Raw genomic sequence first — 18,374 nt, forward strand, 5'->3', positions numbered from 1 at the left:
TGGCTCTCTGGTGTCAGATGGAATTTGGTCGTGCATGATGTATCTCTTGGGTTCCTTTTTTCTAACCTCCATCATCTTTGATTGGCTCAGCAACTGTGCGTCTCCTAACACAGCAGTGCATGCCTGCTGACTTGTCGCTCTTGTCACAGGTCTGGACAAAGACTGTCGCCTGACTGAGCCTCTAGGCACCAGGATAGCTGAATTCCCTCTGAACCCCATGTTTGCAAAAATGCTGCTTGAATCAGGTGGGTGAAGACCAGTGGCTTCCATTGATTTAATTTTATCAGAGATATTATCTCCCCAAGTTCTGTGCTTCCTTTGGGAGTGGGCACGACGTAGCTGGAGTGGTGAGGGTCAGCTGCGTTAGCTCTCTGGTCTGGGGCATGCTTCTCACTCTGATTCAGTGTTGGCTGTCACCAGTTCAGCTCACACCTCTGTTTCCCTTGGCCTAGTCTTAAGTGTACAGTTTTGTGGCATTAAGTACATTCACATTGTTCTTCATCCATCACCACTACCCTCTTCTAGAACATTTTCATCTTTTCACACTGAAACCGTGAAATACTTATTTTTCATACTGCCTCTGAAGCTACCATTTTACTTTCGGTCTTTGACTGTTCTAAGGACTTCAGATACGTAGAACCATCGCGTTTGTCTTTTTTGTCTGACCTACTTCACTTGGTATACTGTCGCATGTGTCAATATTTCCTTCCTTTTTAAGGGTGAGTAATATTCCATGTGTGTGCATACTGTTCATCTGTTGGTAGGCATTTATAGAGCCGCCACCTTTTGGCTGTTGTGACTGAACATTGGCACACAAGTATGTGAGTCCCTGTTTTCACTTTTTTGGGGTTTATACTTAGAGTGGAATTCCTGGATCATGTGCTAATGCTGTGTAAGTTTCTGCGAAATTACCCTACCATTTTCCACAGTCACTGTAACTAATGCACAACATCTCTGACACCTTTCGAGTTTTTTGAGGGTCTGAGTCAAGGGATAAAAGTATACACTCTAGGCCCTCCCTGTTGGCACAGCGGGTTAAAGCACAGCACTAAGAAGCTAAAGCCACTTCAGCATGCGTTCGACCCTCACCCCCGGAGGTGACCACATGGCTGAGGCAGACCTGTCCTGACCTGCCCGCTGCTCCCCTCAGCAGTGTACTTCCTCGATCTGTCTGTTCTACTCCCCACTCTCCACTCTGTCTCTGGTGAATCATCTCACCACCCCTGCACCTCTGGTCTGTACCCCAGTTCTGTATGCATAAATAAATGAATCTTTAAAAAAAAAAGTGTACACTCTGGAGCTCTTGGAAGGCACAATCACATAGAGTGTACTTTGTGTGTATCATAGATACTACCCCCCCCGCCCCTTGTTTTTGTAACTTTCACATTAATTGGCAATCTACAAAGCTGCATTTCAGATTGATAATGATGAGGGCTATAATGTATTTTGTAACAACCAAGTAAATGATTTTAGTATCTTACATTAAGAAGCTGGATTCTAAGTTTGGGGTGGGGGAACATGAGAGTCATGAGCCTGGAAGCTGTGAGGATCTCACACGGGCAGCACAGTTGCTGTCAGCCCCAGGCCCAGTGCAGAGGGCAGTCTATGCTCTCGGGGCCAGCAGTAGTGGCCAGTGTCTGTACCTGTTTTGGTTATGCCTTGGACTTGACAGATGGAGCCGAACCCTGAGAGGGTCACCCCTATGAGATGGTCCCAGGGCAGAGAAGTAGCCGAAGGGACACAGCCCACGTGTTCCCTGCCTTTCTCTCCTCAGACTTTATTCCAGGATAACAAGTGTCCACTAAGAGCAGGGGCAGGCCAGGTGCTGACCTGCCTGAGTGATGGGCCGCCCTGGCCCCACTCTGGCTCCCAGCCAGAGTCTCCTAGTGTGTGGTTGCAGGTGTGACAGCAGCTCCGGCCTCAGGGCCCTCCCAGGCCTCCTTTCTTCTGGGCATATGTGGATGTAGCATTTGACAGGGGAGAGTGTTTATGTCATAGCAGCTTTCAAAATCAGTCTACAATATGATCTCAATATGGTGCGGGGAAAATATCGGACAGTGACTCTCAGTCCTCGCTGGCATCATTTGTCTCATTGCCATATTTTATATTTGTTTCACGGACGTATTTAAGTTTGGAATCAAATGTGCTTTTTTGTGTACAGGAAATTTTGGCTGTTCTCAGGAAATTCTAAGCATTGCTGCCATGATGCAGATCCAGAATATCTTTTTGACGCCCTCAAATCAGAAGTTCCAGGCAGTAAGTCCCGCCTTTCCCTCAAGCTCTTCACTCCAGTCTCTCACTTTGGCTTTTCCTTGTTAAAACTCCCAGGACCTGCTGTGGCGTGGTGTCGGCACACACAAGTGCCGTCTCGGGTCTGCAGCTGTGCTACATGTTTAATGGACATTGTTTTACTTTGTCCTCACAGTATGCTGGGTGCGGCCATGACTGTGTCCTCAGCGTCAGAGATGGAGGCGCAGGGAGGTTAGCTGCCTCGCTCGTGGTCATGGTCAGAATCGGCACTTCCCAGCTTTCCACAGCCCCAGTGTTAGCATTGTGGTTATTTATGAGGTGTCTGATGCAAGGAGAAGGTCCTGGTGCTGACAGCGCTTTTGCATACTCATGTGTATGTCTTAGGTGCTCCTCGGGCTCGGGAGCAGATGGCATTGCCCAGAGTCTTGCTGAAAGCAGAATTCAGGGGAGGGTCTGAAAGGATTGTGCAGCCTGAGGCGTCCCAGGACTAAGTGTCTACCATGCGCCGGTGAGCTCCTGCGTCTGGAGCTTATATCCAGGTGTGGGCTGGGGGTTCTCAAAGGTGATAGTGCCTGGGTAGAAGGGAGAAGAGAGATAAGAACACTAATATTTACCTAATACCTGTGCCAGGTACTTTATAGGGAATTGTTCTGTTCCCACAGCAGAACAGATTTGACAGATAAGGAAATTGAAGCTGAGGTAGGTTAGGTAACCAATCAGAGGTCTGGCAGAAAATAGCAGAGCTAGAGCTCTGCCCACCAGGTGCTTCCCACTCTGAGCCAGGAGCTATCCATGTGTGGGGTCACCTCCCAGGCCCAAGGGTCATGAAGAGGGCCTTCTAAATGTGGCTTTGGTCTCTCTAGATTCGAATGCACCGAAAATTTGCCGTGGAGGAGGGCGACCACCTCACCATGCTGAACGTGTATGAAGCGTTTATCAAAGTAAGCAGACCAGCACGTGCTCCCCAGGGCAGGTGCACCTGGGTGAGGCTTCTAGAAATTCAGGTTACAGAGGACTGGCCAAGACGTCACTCGTCCGGTTTGTTGCTAGTCTAGCCCCTTGCCCGTGTTTGTGGTGACTTTCCCTGCCTAGAGCTGTGGCCACAGTGGTGGCCCGTCGGCCTTCCCCAGCGGGCACTCTCCTCACTCTTCCCCACCCGGTGCTGTTGGGCAGCGCCGGCTAGTACCCGAGTGGGGAGCTCGGTTCCATTTCTGGCCAAGCAAGGGGTAACGCGTAGTCTGGAGTTGAGTCTCAGCCGTCTCGATGAGTCTGATGCTGCATGTCTCACCTCGCCTCCACCTGCTTGAGGGGACATTTAGTAGACGTTCACATCTGCCCATGTCCAGCCCCAGGAAGCAGTATTGGCTCAGCCGAAGAACAAATAATAACCACTTAGCACTATTAGAAACTGCTGAAAATGAGATGTGTAATGCTGGTGAGAACCGACCGCTCTCATGTAAAGGGAAGGAAGTTAGACATTTCGGTTGTTTGGCATCTTGTTTTTGTATCTTAAATACTTCCTTAGAAGAGGAGAATTAATTTTTGTTTTTCCAAATGTTTGAGGGAATTGATTCTGTTGATAAACAGTTTTCAGAGAAACCTTTCCTCTTCTTAAAGTTATTAATCATGGACTAAGTCAGTTAAAATTTGTTTTTCGGTGCACACGTCACCTTCTCCGACCTGCAGCCTCCGATTCAGAGCAAGCACAGTTGTTCGTTTACGTTGCCTTCTCAGAAATCCTGTGGTTCGCATTTTCTTACTGAAAACCCTTTGTCTCTGACTTAGAATATGATTTCAGAGTAAATTCCCAATAATTTCAGACAAATTATCACACTTAAGAATGTAGAACAAAGTTAAGCATTGTTGATACGAATCATACTTTGGAGACAAATAATTTGCCAGTCATTTTTGATTTGGCAAGTCGTATTGTTTGCCTGTTGTAAAAAGTGAAAAAGGGTAAACTCAAGGCTGTCAGCGAAGGAAAGCTCATCTACAGCCTCGGGGACAGTTCTCTCTAGTACTGGCCCCTCGAGGGCATTTGAGGTCTCAGACGCCATCGCTTGTCGTGAAGTGCCATTCCCTGCTGTGCTGAGTGAGGCTGGCGTGTGGTCAGGCGGCCGCCCAGTGCCGAGGCCTGTTAGAGGGACGGGACACCCGGCGAAGAGCCGGCCCCACCGGCGGGCGCTCGGGGATGAGGCGGCAGCTGTCCTCACACACAGCCTCCGTCAAGAGCACGCCTGTGTTTTCCTTCCTCTCCCTTTGGCTGGCTGTTCTGTAGCACAACAAGAGCTCTCAGTGGTGTCAGGAGCACTTCCTGAATTACAAGGGTCTTGTCAGAGCTGTGACAGTGAGAGAACAACTGAAGAAGCTGCTCGTCAGGTTTCAAGTGCCCAAGATATCCAGTGAAGGTAAGAGCACGAGCCTGCGCGATGCTCTTGCCTGCTCCGTCTGCTTGTGTTCTTCGCGTCCTCCTGCCGGCTGGTGTGAGGCAGGGCTGAGGGCCCTGTGACCGCCCCGGCTCCCTTCCGAGCTGCCTGTGTCCATGAAAAGCCGTGTCTAAAAGTGGGGTGTTTCTTCCGAGGAGGCTCCCTTTTATCTCTGAAGGTGAGTCTTACTCAGAAAACATTTGATGCCCCCTGACAACACTTAGGAATTATTAACTCCCACTTGTCGCACATTAGAGAATTAATTTTCCGATGAAGTTTTTGCAAGAAAAATGACTGTTGGGTGGATAACTATGGCTGTCACATAGCGCTTGAGTTTATCTTCAAATGCAGATGTGCTGAAAGCCGGTGCTGCATGTCCAGCCTGTGTGGTCGGGGCGGTAGCGGTGCCACAGAGACGGGGCTCTGGCCTGCCTGACGGTGGCACCACTGAGGAGGGAGGGGTCCCTCAGGTACACTCACTTCACCCCCACCCTGGGAGGTGTAGTTGATGCTTACCAGGCGAGTTGTAAGGTCACAGGGAGAAGGTAAATAAATCAGGACAACACAGCGGCTCGCGGGCAGAGGGCCCAGCACCCACACTTTTGAGGAAATGACGTGCTTGCTCACTCATTCGTTGTTTTGAATGTCGCGGTGTGCCAGGCCTGCTGTCTGCACTCAGCCCAAGCAGGACCACTGACTGCCGCTTCTGTGGCGGCTCTGAGTGAGCAGGCGGCGCCCCAGTGTTTTCGTCTGTTAATTCATTTCATGCCCAACAGTCATCCAGGGAAAGGCACCCCTATTTTATAGCTGGGAAGAGTGAAGATAAGAGGCAGGTGGACTGTGGGCCACCCAGTGCGGTGGAGTCAGAACCTACACTCGGGCAGCTTTATTCCAGAGCTTTCGTGGCCTAAAGTAATGAGGGGACCAGGGGCCCACGACCATTGCCATAGCGAAGACTCACTGATTTTCACACCTCTGGAAGAGGCATCACCTTGGTTCAGTACACAGACATTTCTAGGGATAATTGTGAGAAGGCAGCAAATCTTGGAGTCAGATTGTGGTTAAGATGTAGATATGAGACTTAATCAATTTTGTGCTTAGAAACGATAGGAAAAGATCATTGAGATGCGGTACAGTACATGCAGGTTTAAAACTTCAAGTTGTTAAAAAGAAAGCAAATAATGAAAAGTATTTTTAGCAGACATGAAAGATCAAAATTTTAGAACTTTATTAGAAAACACGTTCATTTCATACATTGAGAAAGAAAAACACTGTTTTCCAAGTTGATAAATGGGCAAAAGAATGGAATAGAAAATTCACCAATTTAGCAACACAGACCGTGGCCAAATGTACAATGAAAGGAGGGTAACTTGCTGAAACATTGCTGGTGAGGATTCAGTGAGCCTGAGATTCTTAGACATTGTTGATTGCTTTGCAAATTGTATCACCTCTGGACACTTATTTACCAATATGCCACTTTTGTCATCTGTAAGACACCCCCATTGTTTGATAGATCACAAAACAAAGAAAAAATACTCCCAGTTGAAACTATAAAATGCTCTCCTGATTTCAGTGCGTTAGGCCATTATAAAAAGACTTGAGTCTTAGAATTGGTGAAATATGGTCTGTCATAAGCCATGTAAGTGCCATTATCCTTCTGTACAATAATTTGGAATGTATCCTGTGGAAGTCGTCTAATAAATAAGGAAGGCTTTATCCTTGGGAGATGTTTATTGTAGTGGATACTGACACCGGTTAAAATGGAGCATTTGAAGGTGCTGAAGAGTCACACACTGTAGCATATAACTCAGAAGTCCCCAGGGTCCCAGTCTGTGCCTCATGGGAGGGACACTGGTCCCGGAAGCTACTCCCCCGTGAAGGCCAGCACATCAGCCTATAGTGCTGCCCAGGGCTGGCCTGCTGACCTCGCAGGGAGGAGGAACAGCCAAGCGAGCACAACAGCCTGGTGGTGGTGACCGGGTGGTGACCCACAGATGGCCCAGCCTGGCTCCCAGCGCCCGGAGCAGAGGGGGGGGCAGGAGGTGGTTGCGAGGTGGCTGAAGCTGTGGCAGAGCGTCTGGCACTGGCTCCTGCACACCGGCACAGTCAGGCGGGGCCTCATCCAGCACTGTTTGCTGCCCTGTGTAGGTGACCCGGACCCGGTTCTGAGGTGCATCGTTGCTGGGTTCTTTGCCAATGCAGCGAGGTTTCATTCTACTGGCGCTTACAGGTATTTGATCCTTTGTAAAGACATTTGTTGAAGCAGCTGTCCTAAAAATGACCCACCCTCCACAGAGCTGTTGTGCAGGGCCCGTAGAGAACTTCACTAAGTATCGTGCTTCCTTCCGAGCGCCAGTGGAGGCTGTCTTCGCTGTGGAGCTGGTTCTCCAGTCTTCACCCATCCACATACTGTGGAAGGATGATAGTTCGGGGACCTGCCTGACACATTGTGGCCACACTTGCTGTCTATGGATGTGTTGTCTTAATTCTGTGCCCAAGGAAAGTGTTTGAAAGAGGACGTACAGCAAAGGCGTACAGGCCTGGGCGGAGTGGTCTTTTTCTGAATTATTTTCTGAATATCCACCTGTCGCTTTTCTTCTTTACCCTTTTTTGCATGATTTTTTCTTGCTGCCTGGGTGGCAGCAGGGGAGGGGCCAGTACCAGCCCAGGGAAGAGGGCGAGAATAGTCTTGTTTGTGTGAAGGACCATCTGTGTGCCTTTTTGGTGATATTAGACACATCTGTGGGAAAGTCTTGCTGTAAGAATGTAAAATGTCCTTCAGGCCAAATTCTTGTGTTTCTCAAGGACTATCCGTGACGATCATGAACTGCACATCCACCCCGCATCTGTCCTTTATGCCGAGAAGCCACCTCGCTGGTAAGCCGACATGCTGCTGCTCAGTCTGGGAGCTGCCTTGCAGGTCAGGCTGGTTCGCTGCTTGGGCTCCGGGGCGCCTCTGCCCACTGTGTTACGCGGCGCCCTCTTCAGGGCGCCTGCCCTGCCACAGATCTGCTTAAGAAAGCGGTGATCTTCCTCGGCTTCCTGACCCCTCAGTGAGCATTCAGTTCACTCCACACGCAGTGAGCCACATAAGTGCATTTGTGCAGCGTCGTAGCTGGCAGCCAGAACCCGTCCCTGTGCAAGGTGAAGGGGAAAAGCTCATCTCTAATTGTGGCTGTTTACTCTTGCCGCAAGGAACCTGCTCATGCCTCGATCTCATTTCAGGGTTATCTACAATGAGGTCATTCAGACCTCCAAGTATTACATGAGGGACGTGACTGCTGTTGAATCTGCTTGGCTGCTGGAGCTGGCACCGCACTTTTATCAGCAAGGAACGGTAGGAATGAACAGAACCCGTCCCCCCTGCCTGCCACCTGCCTACCTCTTCATCATTGGGATTCACATTTTCTCCAATTTGATGCCTGGGCTTTGTGTTCTTACCCACAGTACCTCCTAGAGTGGCAAGGCCATTATTCTGTCCCCAAAGCATTCTGGGTACAAACACTGTGCCATTTCCTCATAATGAAACACATTTAAAAATAAGCCTCTGTGACTCAAGTCAAAACTGAGAGGGCATCTCCAGCCCTCCTCATGTCTCCTGCTCTTCTGAGCCGTGTCCAGGGAGGTCATTCCCCTCGGGCACCGTCCCTGGGGATGGAGCCCCCTCTCTGCCGAGGTGGTCCGCCCACGCCGTGAGCAGGGTGTGCGCTGCCACGCACGTGCTGAGAGGGTCAGAGGTTGGCGGTCTTCACACAGTCCGAAAACACGGGCTATTTATTGTCTCCCCCAACAAGATTTTTAATTGAGGGTGGCTCTATAGGGCAGTCCATCATGAAACAGCTAAAGCGAATCCGTGAGCTTCCTGAAGAGCACGGCGGGGTCTTGCTCTGTCTGCTCTGCCTTGTTTGAGCTGGGGGTTTGGGCAGCCCAGCCCCCCTGTGTGAATGGTGGGGTGCAGAGTGTTACCGGCGATTTCCCAGGGCCCAGTGCCTAGTTTAGTTCTTGTTCTTGTTTTTATTGTCTGTTTCTTAATTAATCAATCATTTTTTAGTGTTTCACATGTCTTCCAGTGGCTTCATACCTCTGGCGGTTGCTCTAGGAATTATGTACACATCCTTAACTCCCTGTTGACCTTACGTTATCCTCTACTACCCGGCTGATAATGTAAGACGCTGAAGCCGGTATATTTTGTTTTCACTGCCCATTCTTTTGTTACTGTTGTCATATATTTTATTTCTACATGTTTATGTGAGTGTGCTATTTCTACATATTGTCATATGCTTTCTGTATTTGTGTTTTATTTCTTCATGTTCTGTATCTCTGCATTTAATTTATATATATGTATTTATATATACATTGTTACTGTGTTTGCTTGAAGTGATTGTCTTTTAAGAGATTAAGAAACAAGAAAAGGGCCCTCCCTGGTGGCGCAGCGGGTTAAAGCACTGCACTAAGAAGCTGAAGCCACTTCCGCATGAGTTCGATCCCCGCCTGCCCCGGAGGAGATCCACATGGCGTGGCAGACCTCTCCTGACCCGCCCGCTGCTCCCCTCAGCAGTGTACTGCATTGATCTGCCTGTCCTGCTCCCCACTCTGTCTCTGGTGAATCCTCTCACCCTCCAAATCTCTGGCCTGTACCCCAGATCTGTGTAAATGAATAAAAAAAAATTTAAAAAAAAAAAAAAAAAAAAAAAAAAAGAAACAAGAAAAAAGTATTTTCTTTAAATTTTTGAACTTGTTTGTGATAGCTGTCTTAAAGGGCTTCTTACTTGTGAAGCTAACTGCCATTTCTAAAGTCTATTTTATCTCTTTAGATTGTCTTTCCTCTTCATTACATGTTGCAGTTTTCTTTTTTAAAGATTTATTTATTCATATGGAACTGGGGTACAGGCCAGAGGTGCAGGGCAGTGAGAGGACTCACCAGAGACAGAGTGGGAGCAGAACAGGCCGACTGATGAAGTCCACTGCTGAGGGGAGCAGCAGGGAGACAGGAGAGGTCTGCCGCGCCATGTGGTCAGCTCCGGGGCCGGGGATTGAGCCCACACTGAAGCAGCTGCAGCTGGCTTGCAGTGCTGCATCCTCACCCACTGTGCCACCAGAGAGGGCCGCGGTTGCATTTTTCTGTTCTCCTGTGTACTAATTCTCTATCGTATGCTAAGCATTATAGATGCTGTGCTATGGAGAATCAGAATTTTGTTTTTGATAGAATGTTATGTCTCGAACTGGTGGATGACTACTACTGGATCTCACTGTTTGCTTTAGTCTCTAACAGGGCAGGTCTAGAGCACGTTCCTTCTGTCTCCCCACCAGCTGCCTTCGGTGGCTCATCAGGTCCACTTTGATCACTTGCGGTCAGGGTATTTGGGAGGCACCTGTAGGGTGCAACCTCATTGTGTGCGGGAGCCTTGCCCTTCTGAGGAAGCCACCCAGGGCCCTCTGAAGGCAGAACGCCGGCTCTCCGTGCTCCTCACCCTAGTGCTGCCCACGCGGTGGCCGTGTCTCTCAAACACAGTGCCGGGCCTCGGAGCTGTCTGCGGCCCGCAGGTCCTCCCTGGCCCTGCTCCTGGCGCCTTTGGTGACTTCCCATCACCTGTTTTCCAGAGGCCTCTCCCCCCATGCAGAGGCCTGAAGTGGTCTAGTCGGCTGTGTTCACACTCAACATGCTTCCCAGAAACGAGCCCCCAAAATGCTCCCACAGGCACGATGGCATCACCTCCTCTTCTCTTGCCGCGGCTCTGGGTGCCTGACACTAGTTGCCGGTCACGTCAGGTGGCGTGCAGGGGGAGAGAGGAGGTCGGCAGGGGCAGTGGGAGGAAGTCGGCAGGGGCAGTGGCGGCGGGGGAAAGCGGAGCCCTGTGGCCACCCTCCGGCCTTCCCTTTCCTCCTGGTCCTCAGCAGTCTTTGGGATCGAAGCGCCCCCTCCTAGCAGGTCCTCCGCAAGCACCTCTGCCGCCTTCCCCGGCTGTGAGCAGTAGGCAGTGTCCACTCGCGTGCTCGTGCTGGTGTGGCGTCTTTTGCTCCCTTGTTGTTTGGGGCCTGCAGTTCTGCCAGCGGCGGCATCCATGTCGTGGGGCTCCTTGGGGTGCTGAGACGTTGGTTCTGGTCACGGACATCTGGGGGGGCCTGCCCAGCGGGCGGTCAGGGGAGTGGGCGTTCCTCAGGCGAAGGCCCCACTGCGCCCAGGGCAGGGGCCTGACGTCTCCTGGCTGCTGGGCTGTGGTTAAGGGGGTGTCAGGTCTACCCCAGCTGGTGAGCAGGGGCCCTCATGAAACAGCACTCTGCCTCCAGTGACTCTTTCAGGGTTTCCAGCCCTTTGGCTTCCCCGTAGAGTGTAAAGAAAGTTGGGCCCTCCACCCTGTTTCCACGATTGTCATGTTGGCCTTCACGTTCCTCTGCTGTGAAGAGGGACATTCCTGGAGAGGTCCCGGGCGGGCTGTGTCTGCCTCCCTGCACTGCCAGGGTTCTGAGAGGCGGCGTGGGCATAGTAGCCGTCCACGGGGTGCTTGCTAAGCCGCCGGATTGTCCTGTGCCCAAGGAGGCTACCTGGTCCTGGCAGTCTTGAGTAGTTCTTGGGATCGCCAGGTGACGTCAGCTGAGCTGGTCCCGGAACACAGGTGTCCATGGGCTTGACAGAGGCCAGCTGTGTCTCCCTGCAGGGCCCATGCGACCAGCTCCAGCCCTTGGGTTGGGCCTGGCTGGCTGAAGGCGACTTCCTGTGCTGCTCCCGCGGACTCTCCCCCCCAGAGCACTTCCTGGGGGGCAGCTCATTCCTGGGGAAGGCGTGGGTCACGTACAAACTCTGATTTGATCATTTGTGTGAATGATCAGTGGGAATCACCTTTAATTTTGGGTTCTTTGTCTAGCCAAGCCAACTGTGACATTTTCTCTTCTCTTGCAGCACCTGTCGCTAAAAGCCAAAAGAGCCAAGGTCCAGGACCCGTGAACGGAGCCGGGCTGCAGCTTTAGGGCCGCCCAGTGCCCCCTGGGTGCCCAGGCTCCGCTGCCTATCTCTGGTGGAACCTTCAGCTGCTCTGAGGGAGCTGCAGCCTGTTCTTTGCTCCCCTGCCCCCCTGCCCCCTCGGCCTCTGCGCCCCTGCTGGGACCAGAGGAGACTGAGCCTGGTGGCAGCTGCTGCGTGCAGGCAGAGCGGGAGTTGGAGGCCTTGCTCTCCTGCGTGCGCCTCCCTGCGTGCCACCTTGGCAGGGCCCTCCTGGCGGCCGCGGGCAGCGAGCCGGAAGCCAGCGCCGCAGGCAGAGGCCCCGCCCGGGCCGGCAGAGGGTTGGCTCGGCTGCCTTTGCCCCACTTCCGGCCGCGATGAGCTGTGAAGTCTGCTGCCTCCTGTGAACAAGTGTGTCCCGCAAAGGGCAGAGGCCCCAAAGCGCCGGGCCTTCTGCCCACTACTAGGGGCACGCTGGCCGGCCGGGGGCTCTCTGCCCACTACTAGAGGCACGCTGGCCGGCTGGGCGCGTCAGTCTGCGGCAGGAGCTTCTCCAGGTGGTGGCCGCAGAGGCCTGTGCGCTGTTCTCTCTGGCCGGGGCTTCCTCCTTCCCAGGGCCCGGCTTTCCCGCAGCGCAGCAGCAGCCCTAGCGCTGAGCACCAGAGAGGCCCACCCGGAACTCGGACACCCGCGGCCCCAGGCTTCTGTGGCTCGGGAGTGCGCCCCTGGCCCCTTTGTGTTGGTTTCGCGCTCGATCAGCCGCCAGCAGGCTCTGGCTGCGCCGTTGGCCGGCGCTTCGCTGGTTCGTGTTCCAGCCCGTGACTGACTCAGGTTTTCTTCCCTCCCTGTTTCAGTGACATTTATTTTAAAAACACTTAGCTTGAAAATTTATTTTTGTACTGATGTTACTTTGGATGTGCCACTTTAGGCACCCAACGTGGACGTCATTTTTATTTCCATTTTATAAACATGTAAATGACGTGTAAATAGCAGTAAACCTTTATACCGAGAGTAAACCCGTTCCCCCCATGTGTGACGGTCTGGTCAGTGCGTAAGATGATCTGCTCAATGGTGCCCGCTGAGGCCCTGACCCGAGAGGCCTGGGCTGGGGCACAGCAGTGTGGGTTCTCAGGGGGTGGGGAGCCCCACAGAGCAGACGCCTCCAGCTTACTAGAGCAGCCGTGGCAAGAGGCGCTGGTTCTTGCCCGTTTCCAACTGGGATCTTTCTGCAGAAAGGACAGAAGTACTTGTTTTTAAAATCTAAACTTAGGACCAAGGCTGATCCTGGCAAGTTCCTGCTGCGGTTGAGGGTCCGCACCCTCTGGGTCGAGGCCGGACTTCTCCAGATGGGGAGCTCGAACATGTCGGGGACGCGGGCCAGCCCAGCCACTGCCCTCTGTGGGGCCCGGCCCGGCCATCTCTGCCCCACCCTGCGCCTTCCTCCCTGGGGCCTCTCTGGCCCACGTTTATTCTAATGTGAATGTTTTGAGCCGCAGTCTTTGTGCTTCCAGGGCCGCCTTGTCCTCAGAGCACAGCCCTGTGTCAGGAGAAGGCCTGGGTTTAGCTCCAGTCTCACCCTTAGATAACGCCGGGGCTCTTGCAAAGATGCATCTTCTGTCTTCATCTCCACCCCCTTATCTGTAGACAGGATAATAAACCACAGCACTCATCCACCGCGAGGACAGGGTGCTGGACACGGCCCCCTGGACTCCAGAAAGGTGGCCAGGCCGCTCAGTCACCAGGGCTTCTGCTCTCGGCAGCCCGATGGGTGACAGGCTCCTGCCGCCCCTCCATTCCTAGCCTGGCCTCCCCGCTGCTGTGACCTGCACGTCTCCACCCTCACCCTCTTTCCAGGAGGACTCATTTTAACAAGTGACAAAAGCATCCCTGGAAAGAACGGTGCATAACCATGAGGGCCCCTTCGTGGGCAGCGGTGGGAAGGATCCAAGCAAAGGAGGCATCTCTGAGGTGCCCCTGGTCCTGACGTGGGTACACTGGGCTTCCCGGGGCTGGGGTGGGGGGATGCGGGGGCTGAGTGGGGAGGCCCAAGGGCACTCTGGGGGTGGAGGCAACAGGGACAGACCCACCCAGCAACAAACCTGATGGACACCCAGCCCCTCTGTGGTCAGACTCAATGGCATTTGACACACTCAGAAGCACTATCAGGTCAGAGAACTGCAGTTACGTTCACCTAACATTCAAATACATCTTGTCTTCTGCACACCAGGCCCTGAGAGCTGTGGCAGTGAACACAGCAAAGCCTCTGCTCCTGGGGAGTTGACATGCTAGATGCCGCTCACACGAGGGCGGCAGCGTGCCGTTAGCCTGCATGTAGAGGTTACGCAGTGGCCCTGAGTTCTGTCCCCTGGAGCTGTCCTGCATTTCAGTAGCTGAGTAACAAGGTGGGGCTGTGCTGCCCCCTGCTGGCCTGGCTGTGGGCTGCCAAGGGGCTGGGGCCTTTGGCAACCTGGCATAGCAGAGACAGAGGGGCCCCCCGGCAGTGTGAAGAGCTCTTCCCTGGGGTCCCAACCTCCTTTTTCTTTCCTGCACACCCCTCTACCCCTCCCCACTATATCTGGACTTGGAAAGGGACAGTTAGCCGAGTCACGATGCTCTGTGAGCGCGTTTTGCAGTACCTCCTTCCCACGGCACCAGCCTCATGCCCTCAGCTGCTGCAACTGGTTCAGAGGCCCCCTTCTCATCTTTCCAAGTAGGGAGGGAGGGCTCCACACGCTGAGTTTGGACTCCCAGTGACACGGGAGGAGGCCAACTTGTGAGGGAGATCTAAGAAGCCATGGTTGTCTCGGGGTGCCCCAGACCAGGGGCCCAGACTCCGCCATCCCAGCCCAGTGCCAGGATGCACACAGTTTGGGGGCATAGTAAAAGGGTAGCTTTTGTGCCATCAAGTTTTGGGGTGCATGGATATGTAGCCCCCTGACACACCATGCCTGTTGACCACATCAATCCAGGCCTGTGACCTTTTGGGGCAGCTCCAGTATGCTGCTATAGTGGACGCTGGGTCCTTCCAGTAGTGCATTTGGGGCTCCAGAGACCCCGGTGGGCTGAGCCTCTGACCTGCTGCTCAATTCGGCTTGCCCTCCACTGGGGCCTGCGTGGTCCATGTTTTTTCTAATTTGGAAGAAAATGCCACAGTCATTTCTCTGACAGGTCTTAAGTGAAGTGGAGGAGAGGTGCACTGGGATAAGGTGTTCTGTAAGTGGTGGGGGTGCAGGGGAGAGCGGGAGCTCAGAAACGGTCCCCGGGAGGCTGGGTTGCAGGGATTCTCCTGTGGGGATGAAGAATCTCCAGCCCTTTTGTCTCCTGCACGGAACCGCCTCTAACCACAGTCAGGGGTCTTGCCCAAGGTGGAGGCTGCTCACACCGGACCCCACCCATTGGCTTGCCTCTGCTCTGGAGGATAGGCGGCTCCTGGCCTTTGCTCCCAGCACCAGGCCGGACCAGCGCCCCATCCTGGCTGATGTTGCGCGCGGCTCCCGGCAGGAGGCGCTAGCGTACCGCGTTTGCGCAGCCAAGATCCCTGGCGCTTCCAGGTCCTGCAGACAGCACCAGGGCCACGTGCTTGCCCCGTGCTCCCTGGTCATCCGTCCACCAGCACTGAGTTCCCTTTACTCCAAGCTGGATTTGACCCGCATGTCCTTGAATCTTTACCACGTGCCAGAGGAGAGCACAGGTCTCCGTGGTTTATAAGTACTGTTTATGATAATAAGCAGTGACAAAAATCAAGTAATAGCAGGTGAATTTATGGAATCCTAATGACCGGCTTGGCCAGCCTGGTCCCTCTGAGTGGAGTGGGAGTGGGGGACAAGGGGTGGTAGGCCAGCCCCTGGGTGCTGGCACGCTTACAAGCCTGGCTCCACCACCAGAGGTGAGCAGGTGGGGGTGTCCAGACCATCTTGGCCCCCATATCTGCATTTCTGCCCTCTGCTGGCACTTGCAGCAGAACTTACTAGAGTGCCTCGGTCGTGTCCCAGTCACAAGAAGACGCACACCTACCAGAAAACTTTGCCCAAAGCCCTGGGGCTCGGAGTCACAGCCTGATCCTAGAGGTGTGCCCATCTGTGCCCCCATGGCACAGCCAGGGGCTCCCAGGGCTCGACCCCTTTGTGGTCCAGAATTGGAGACCAGCCAGTGGGCAGCTGCGGCGGGGAGTCGGCCCCAGCACGGGTGGTGTGGTGTGGTGAATGGGGCGTGGACACTGGCCAAGAGCCTGGATTCTGCTCCTGCTACCCACCTTGGGTTGCAGGGATCTAGAGTTGGACTTTTCAAAAGTCCCTCAGCAGCACTGGCCAGGGGGTGGATGCTGGGGGGCGGGGGGCGCGGATTATTATTATTCTAACTCCTCCCCCCTCTTTGTGTCTGCTGACTCCTCTGGGAGGGGGTCTGGACTCGAAGCAGCATGAAGGGTCATCAGCGCCAGTGGGGAGGGCGGGGGGGGGAGGTCAGTGGGGGTGCCCCTGGGCCCCAAGCAGAGGAGGGGCTGGAGAGGGCTGCTAGGAGCCGAGCAGGAAGGGACCCAGCCTTGGGTTTGGCCACAGGGACTAGCCCCTCCCCAACAACTCCCCCTCCCCAAACCACACCCTGGGACCCTCTAGCCTGGGGGAGAGCACAGGTTATTTCTCCCCATCACTCATCAGAATATGGTGGCTTGCAGAGGGCTTTACAGAGACCAGGCTGGCTAGCATCTCAGCCCAGCAGTTCTCAGCCTTCCTGATCTCAGTCCCCTTGCACTTAGGGATGGAGGTTCTCAGGAGTTCTTGTCCAGACGGGCCCTCTCTGTTGCTATTTACCACTCAAGGAGTTAAAACTGAGAAACTAATAATTTTGGTATATCATTTTTTAAAATTTACAACAACAAACATGTTAGCAGAAATACCAGATTTTATGAAAAGTAGTTCTTTCTTTTTTGAAGATTTATTTATGCATACAGAACTGGGGTACAGGTCAGAGGTGCAGGGGGTGAGCGGCTTCACCAGAGACAGAGTGGGGAGCAGAACAGGCAGATTGACGAAGTACACTGCTGAGGGGAGCAGCGGGCGGGTCAGGAGAGGTCTGCCGCTCCAAGTGGGTCGCCTCTGGGGCCGGGATCGAATTCGCACTGAAGTGGCTGCAGCCAGCTTGCAGTGCTGCATTTAACCAGCTGCGCCACCAGAGAGGGTCCCATTTTTGCACATCTTTCTGTGTCAGGCTTAGTAGAAAACCACTGGCTTTGCCTGTCTACTTCTACATGAGATACCACAGGTCGTGTAGTCTCTGGAATGTTCTGCTGAGAGTAAGAAAATGTCTTCTAGTGGGAGAGACAAAGAACATCTTGGCATTGTGGTGAACATAGTTACGACCATTGCCGACCTTCTGGGAGGACCTCGGGGACCCCTGAGGACCCCAAAGCATACCTTAGAAGTTGCTCCCGTATGTCCATGATGGGTAGGTTCTGCTATGCCCATTTTACAAGTGAGGAAACTGAGGCACAGGGAGTTACAGGACTTGCCCCAAGTCACACAACTGGGAGTCAAAGCTAGGCTGCCTGGGGCCCTGGTTGCTGGGGAAAGACTTCACTTCGGGGTGCGTGGCCCTAGTACTCAGCCTGGCAAGCAGGTCGGGCACTGGACATGCACAAAGCGAGCCAGGAAGGATGGGCCAGTGGGGCGGGGCGCGGGGACTCAGGTGAGGGGGGCTTGGGAGAGGCCCAGGGGATCAGTTAGTCACCAAGTGGCCCCGGTGACAGGGCTGCAGATGGCAGCTGGCGCTGATGCCGCCTCGACTGGAAAATCAATAGGTGATCAGCGTTCCAGGGGCGCGCTGTTCATCAGGTGCAGAGAGGGGGGTGGGCGGGGGCCCAGAGGAAATATCACTGACCCCTGGCAGGATTGATCAAACAGCCAGACACCCAAGGCCAAACTCACTAATAAAGTGAGACGTTCAGCTCAGCCGGCAGCTCCTGGCTGAAGGTCTTAAAAAAAACCGCTTAGCTGGGGAGTTCTTGCTAAACTGTCTTTGTTTCTTGAGGCCAGTACGCGCTGTGTTGTGGGGCCGGGGGGCTGCAGGAGGGAGCCTGGCTTGGCTGCTGTTTGGCCTGCTGCAGGCGCGGACCACGGTGCCTCAGAGCACCCCAGCATGGGGGGGGGCCTGCAGCCACCCCCCCCCAGCCTGCACACACCGCTTGCACACGGTGTGGGCGTGCACATGACCACGCCCCATCTTGCACATCTGTGCGTGTGTGCGCGAGCTGCTTGCACAGGGCCCCTGTGCCTGTAGCTTAAACTCTTCATCATTTTTTTTTTACTAATCTGGTTGTTTCCTGATGCCATATTTAGAATGAGAGTTGTGACTGGGGGTGGCGGTGGGGTGAGTAGAGACGTGGGCACAGTAAAACCTCACCTGTGAGGCTAAAGTGTAAATAGAGAGCAGAAGTGTAGATGTGAGGGGAAGGAGAAGGAGGCAGAGAGAAGGATCGTTGTGGGAGGAAGCTGGAGCTGTCTGGCCAGGGGGGAGGCAGACCTGGGTGCCGGAGACCCAGCTGGGAGACAGGCGGGCGCAGGTTCTGAGGAGTCCGCAAAGAGGAGAGTGACTTTCGGCGATGCGGAGGTCCGCCGGCCGCCATTTTGTTACACGTGCCTCTGTGTGGAGACTGGCTCATCCGTGTACCCAGTGGATTCAGCTCACACAATTACAGCATTCCTGTTGAAGGTTACACTTTCTGGGTGCTTTGTGTGGACCCCAGTTTGTACTAAAAGCTCTCGGAG

At 53.7% G+C, this 18,374-nt stretch overlaps 1 protein-coding gene across 3 annotated transcripts in view; it reads left to right on the forward strand.

Annotated features, from left to right (window-relative positions):
* Positions 1-12,634, forward strand: part of DHX35 (DEAH (Asp-Glu-Ala-His) box polypeptide 35) — a 56,149-nt gene extending 43,515 nt beyond the window's left edge. For all 3 annotated transcript variants that reach the window (XM_004687381.2, XM_004687382.2, XM_012728362.1), the window contains 8 exons: positions 150-245; positions 2,162-2,256; positions 3,114-3,191; positions 4,529-4,658; positions 6,825-6,906; positions 7,482-7,553; positions 7,902-8,013; positions 11,575-12,634. In XM_004687381.2, coding sequence (XP_004687438.1) covers positions 150-245; positions 2,162-2,256; positions 3,114-3,191; positions 4,529-4,658; positions 6,825-6,906; positions 7,482-7,553; positions 7,902-8,013; positions 11,575-11,619 — 710 coding nt within the window. In that variant the 3' untranslated portion in view covers positions 11,620-12,634. The remainder of the gene's footprint in view (positions 1-149; positions 246-2,161; positions 2,257-3,113; positions 3,192-4,528; positions 4,659-6,824; positions 6,907-7,481; positions 7,554-7,901; positions 8,014-11,574) is intronic.
* The last annotated feature ends 5,740 nt before the right edge of the window (positions 12,635-18,374 follow it).

The sequence above is a fragment of the Condylura cristata genome, unplaced genomic scaffold (assembly GCF_000260355.1).
Source record: "Condylura cristata isolate star-nosed mole 26May11 unplaced genomic scaffold, ConCri1.0 scaffold00022, whole genome shotgun sequence".
In the NCBI taxonomy this organism is placed as follows: domain Eukaryota; kingdom Metazoa; phylum Chordata; class Mammalia; order Eulipotyphla; family Talpidae; genus Condylura; species Condylura cristata.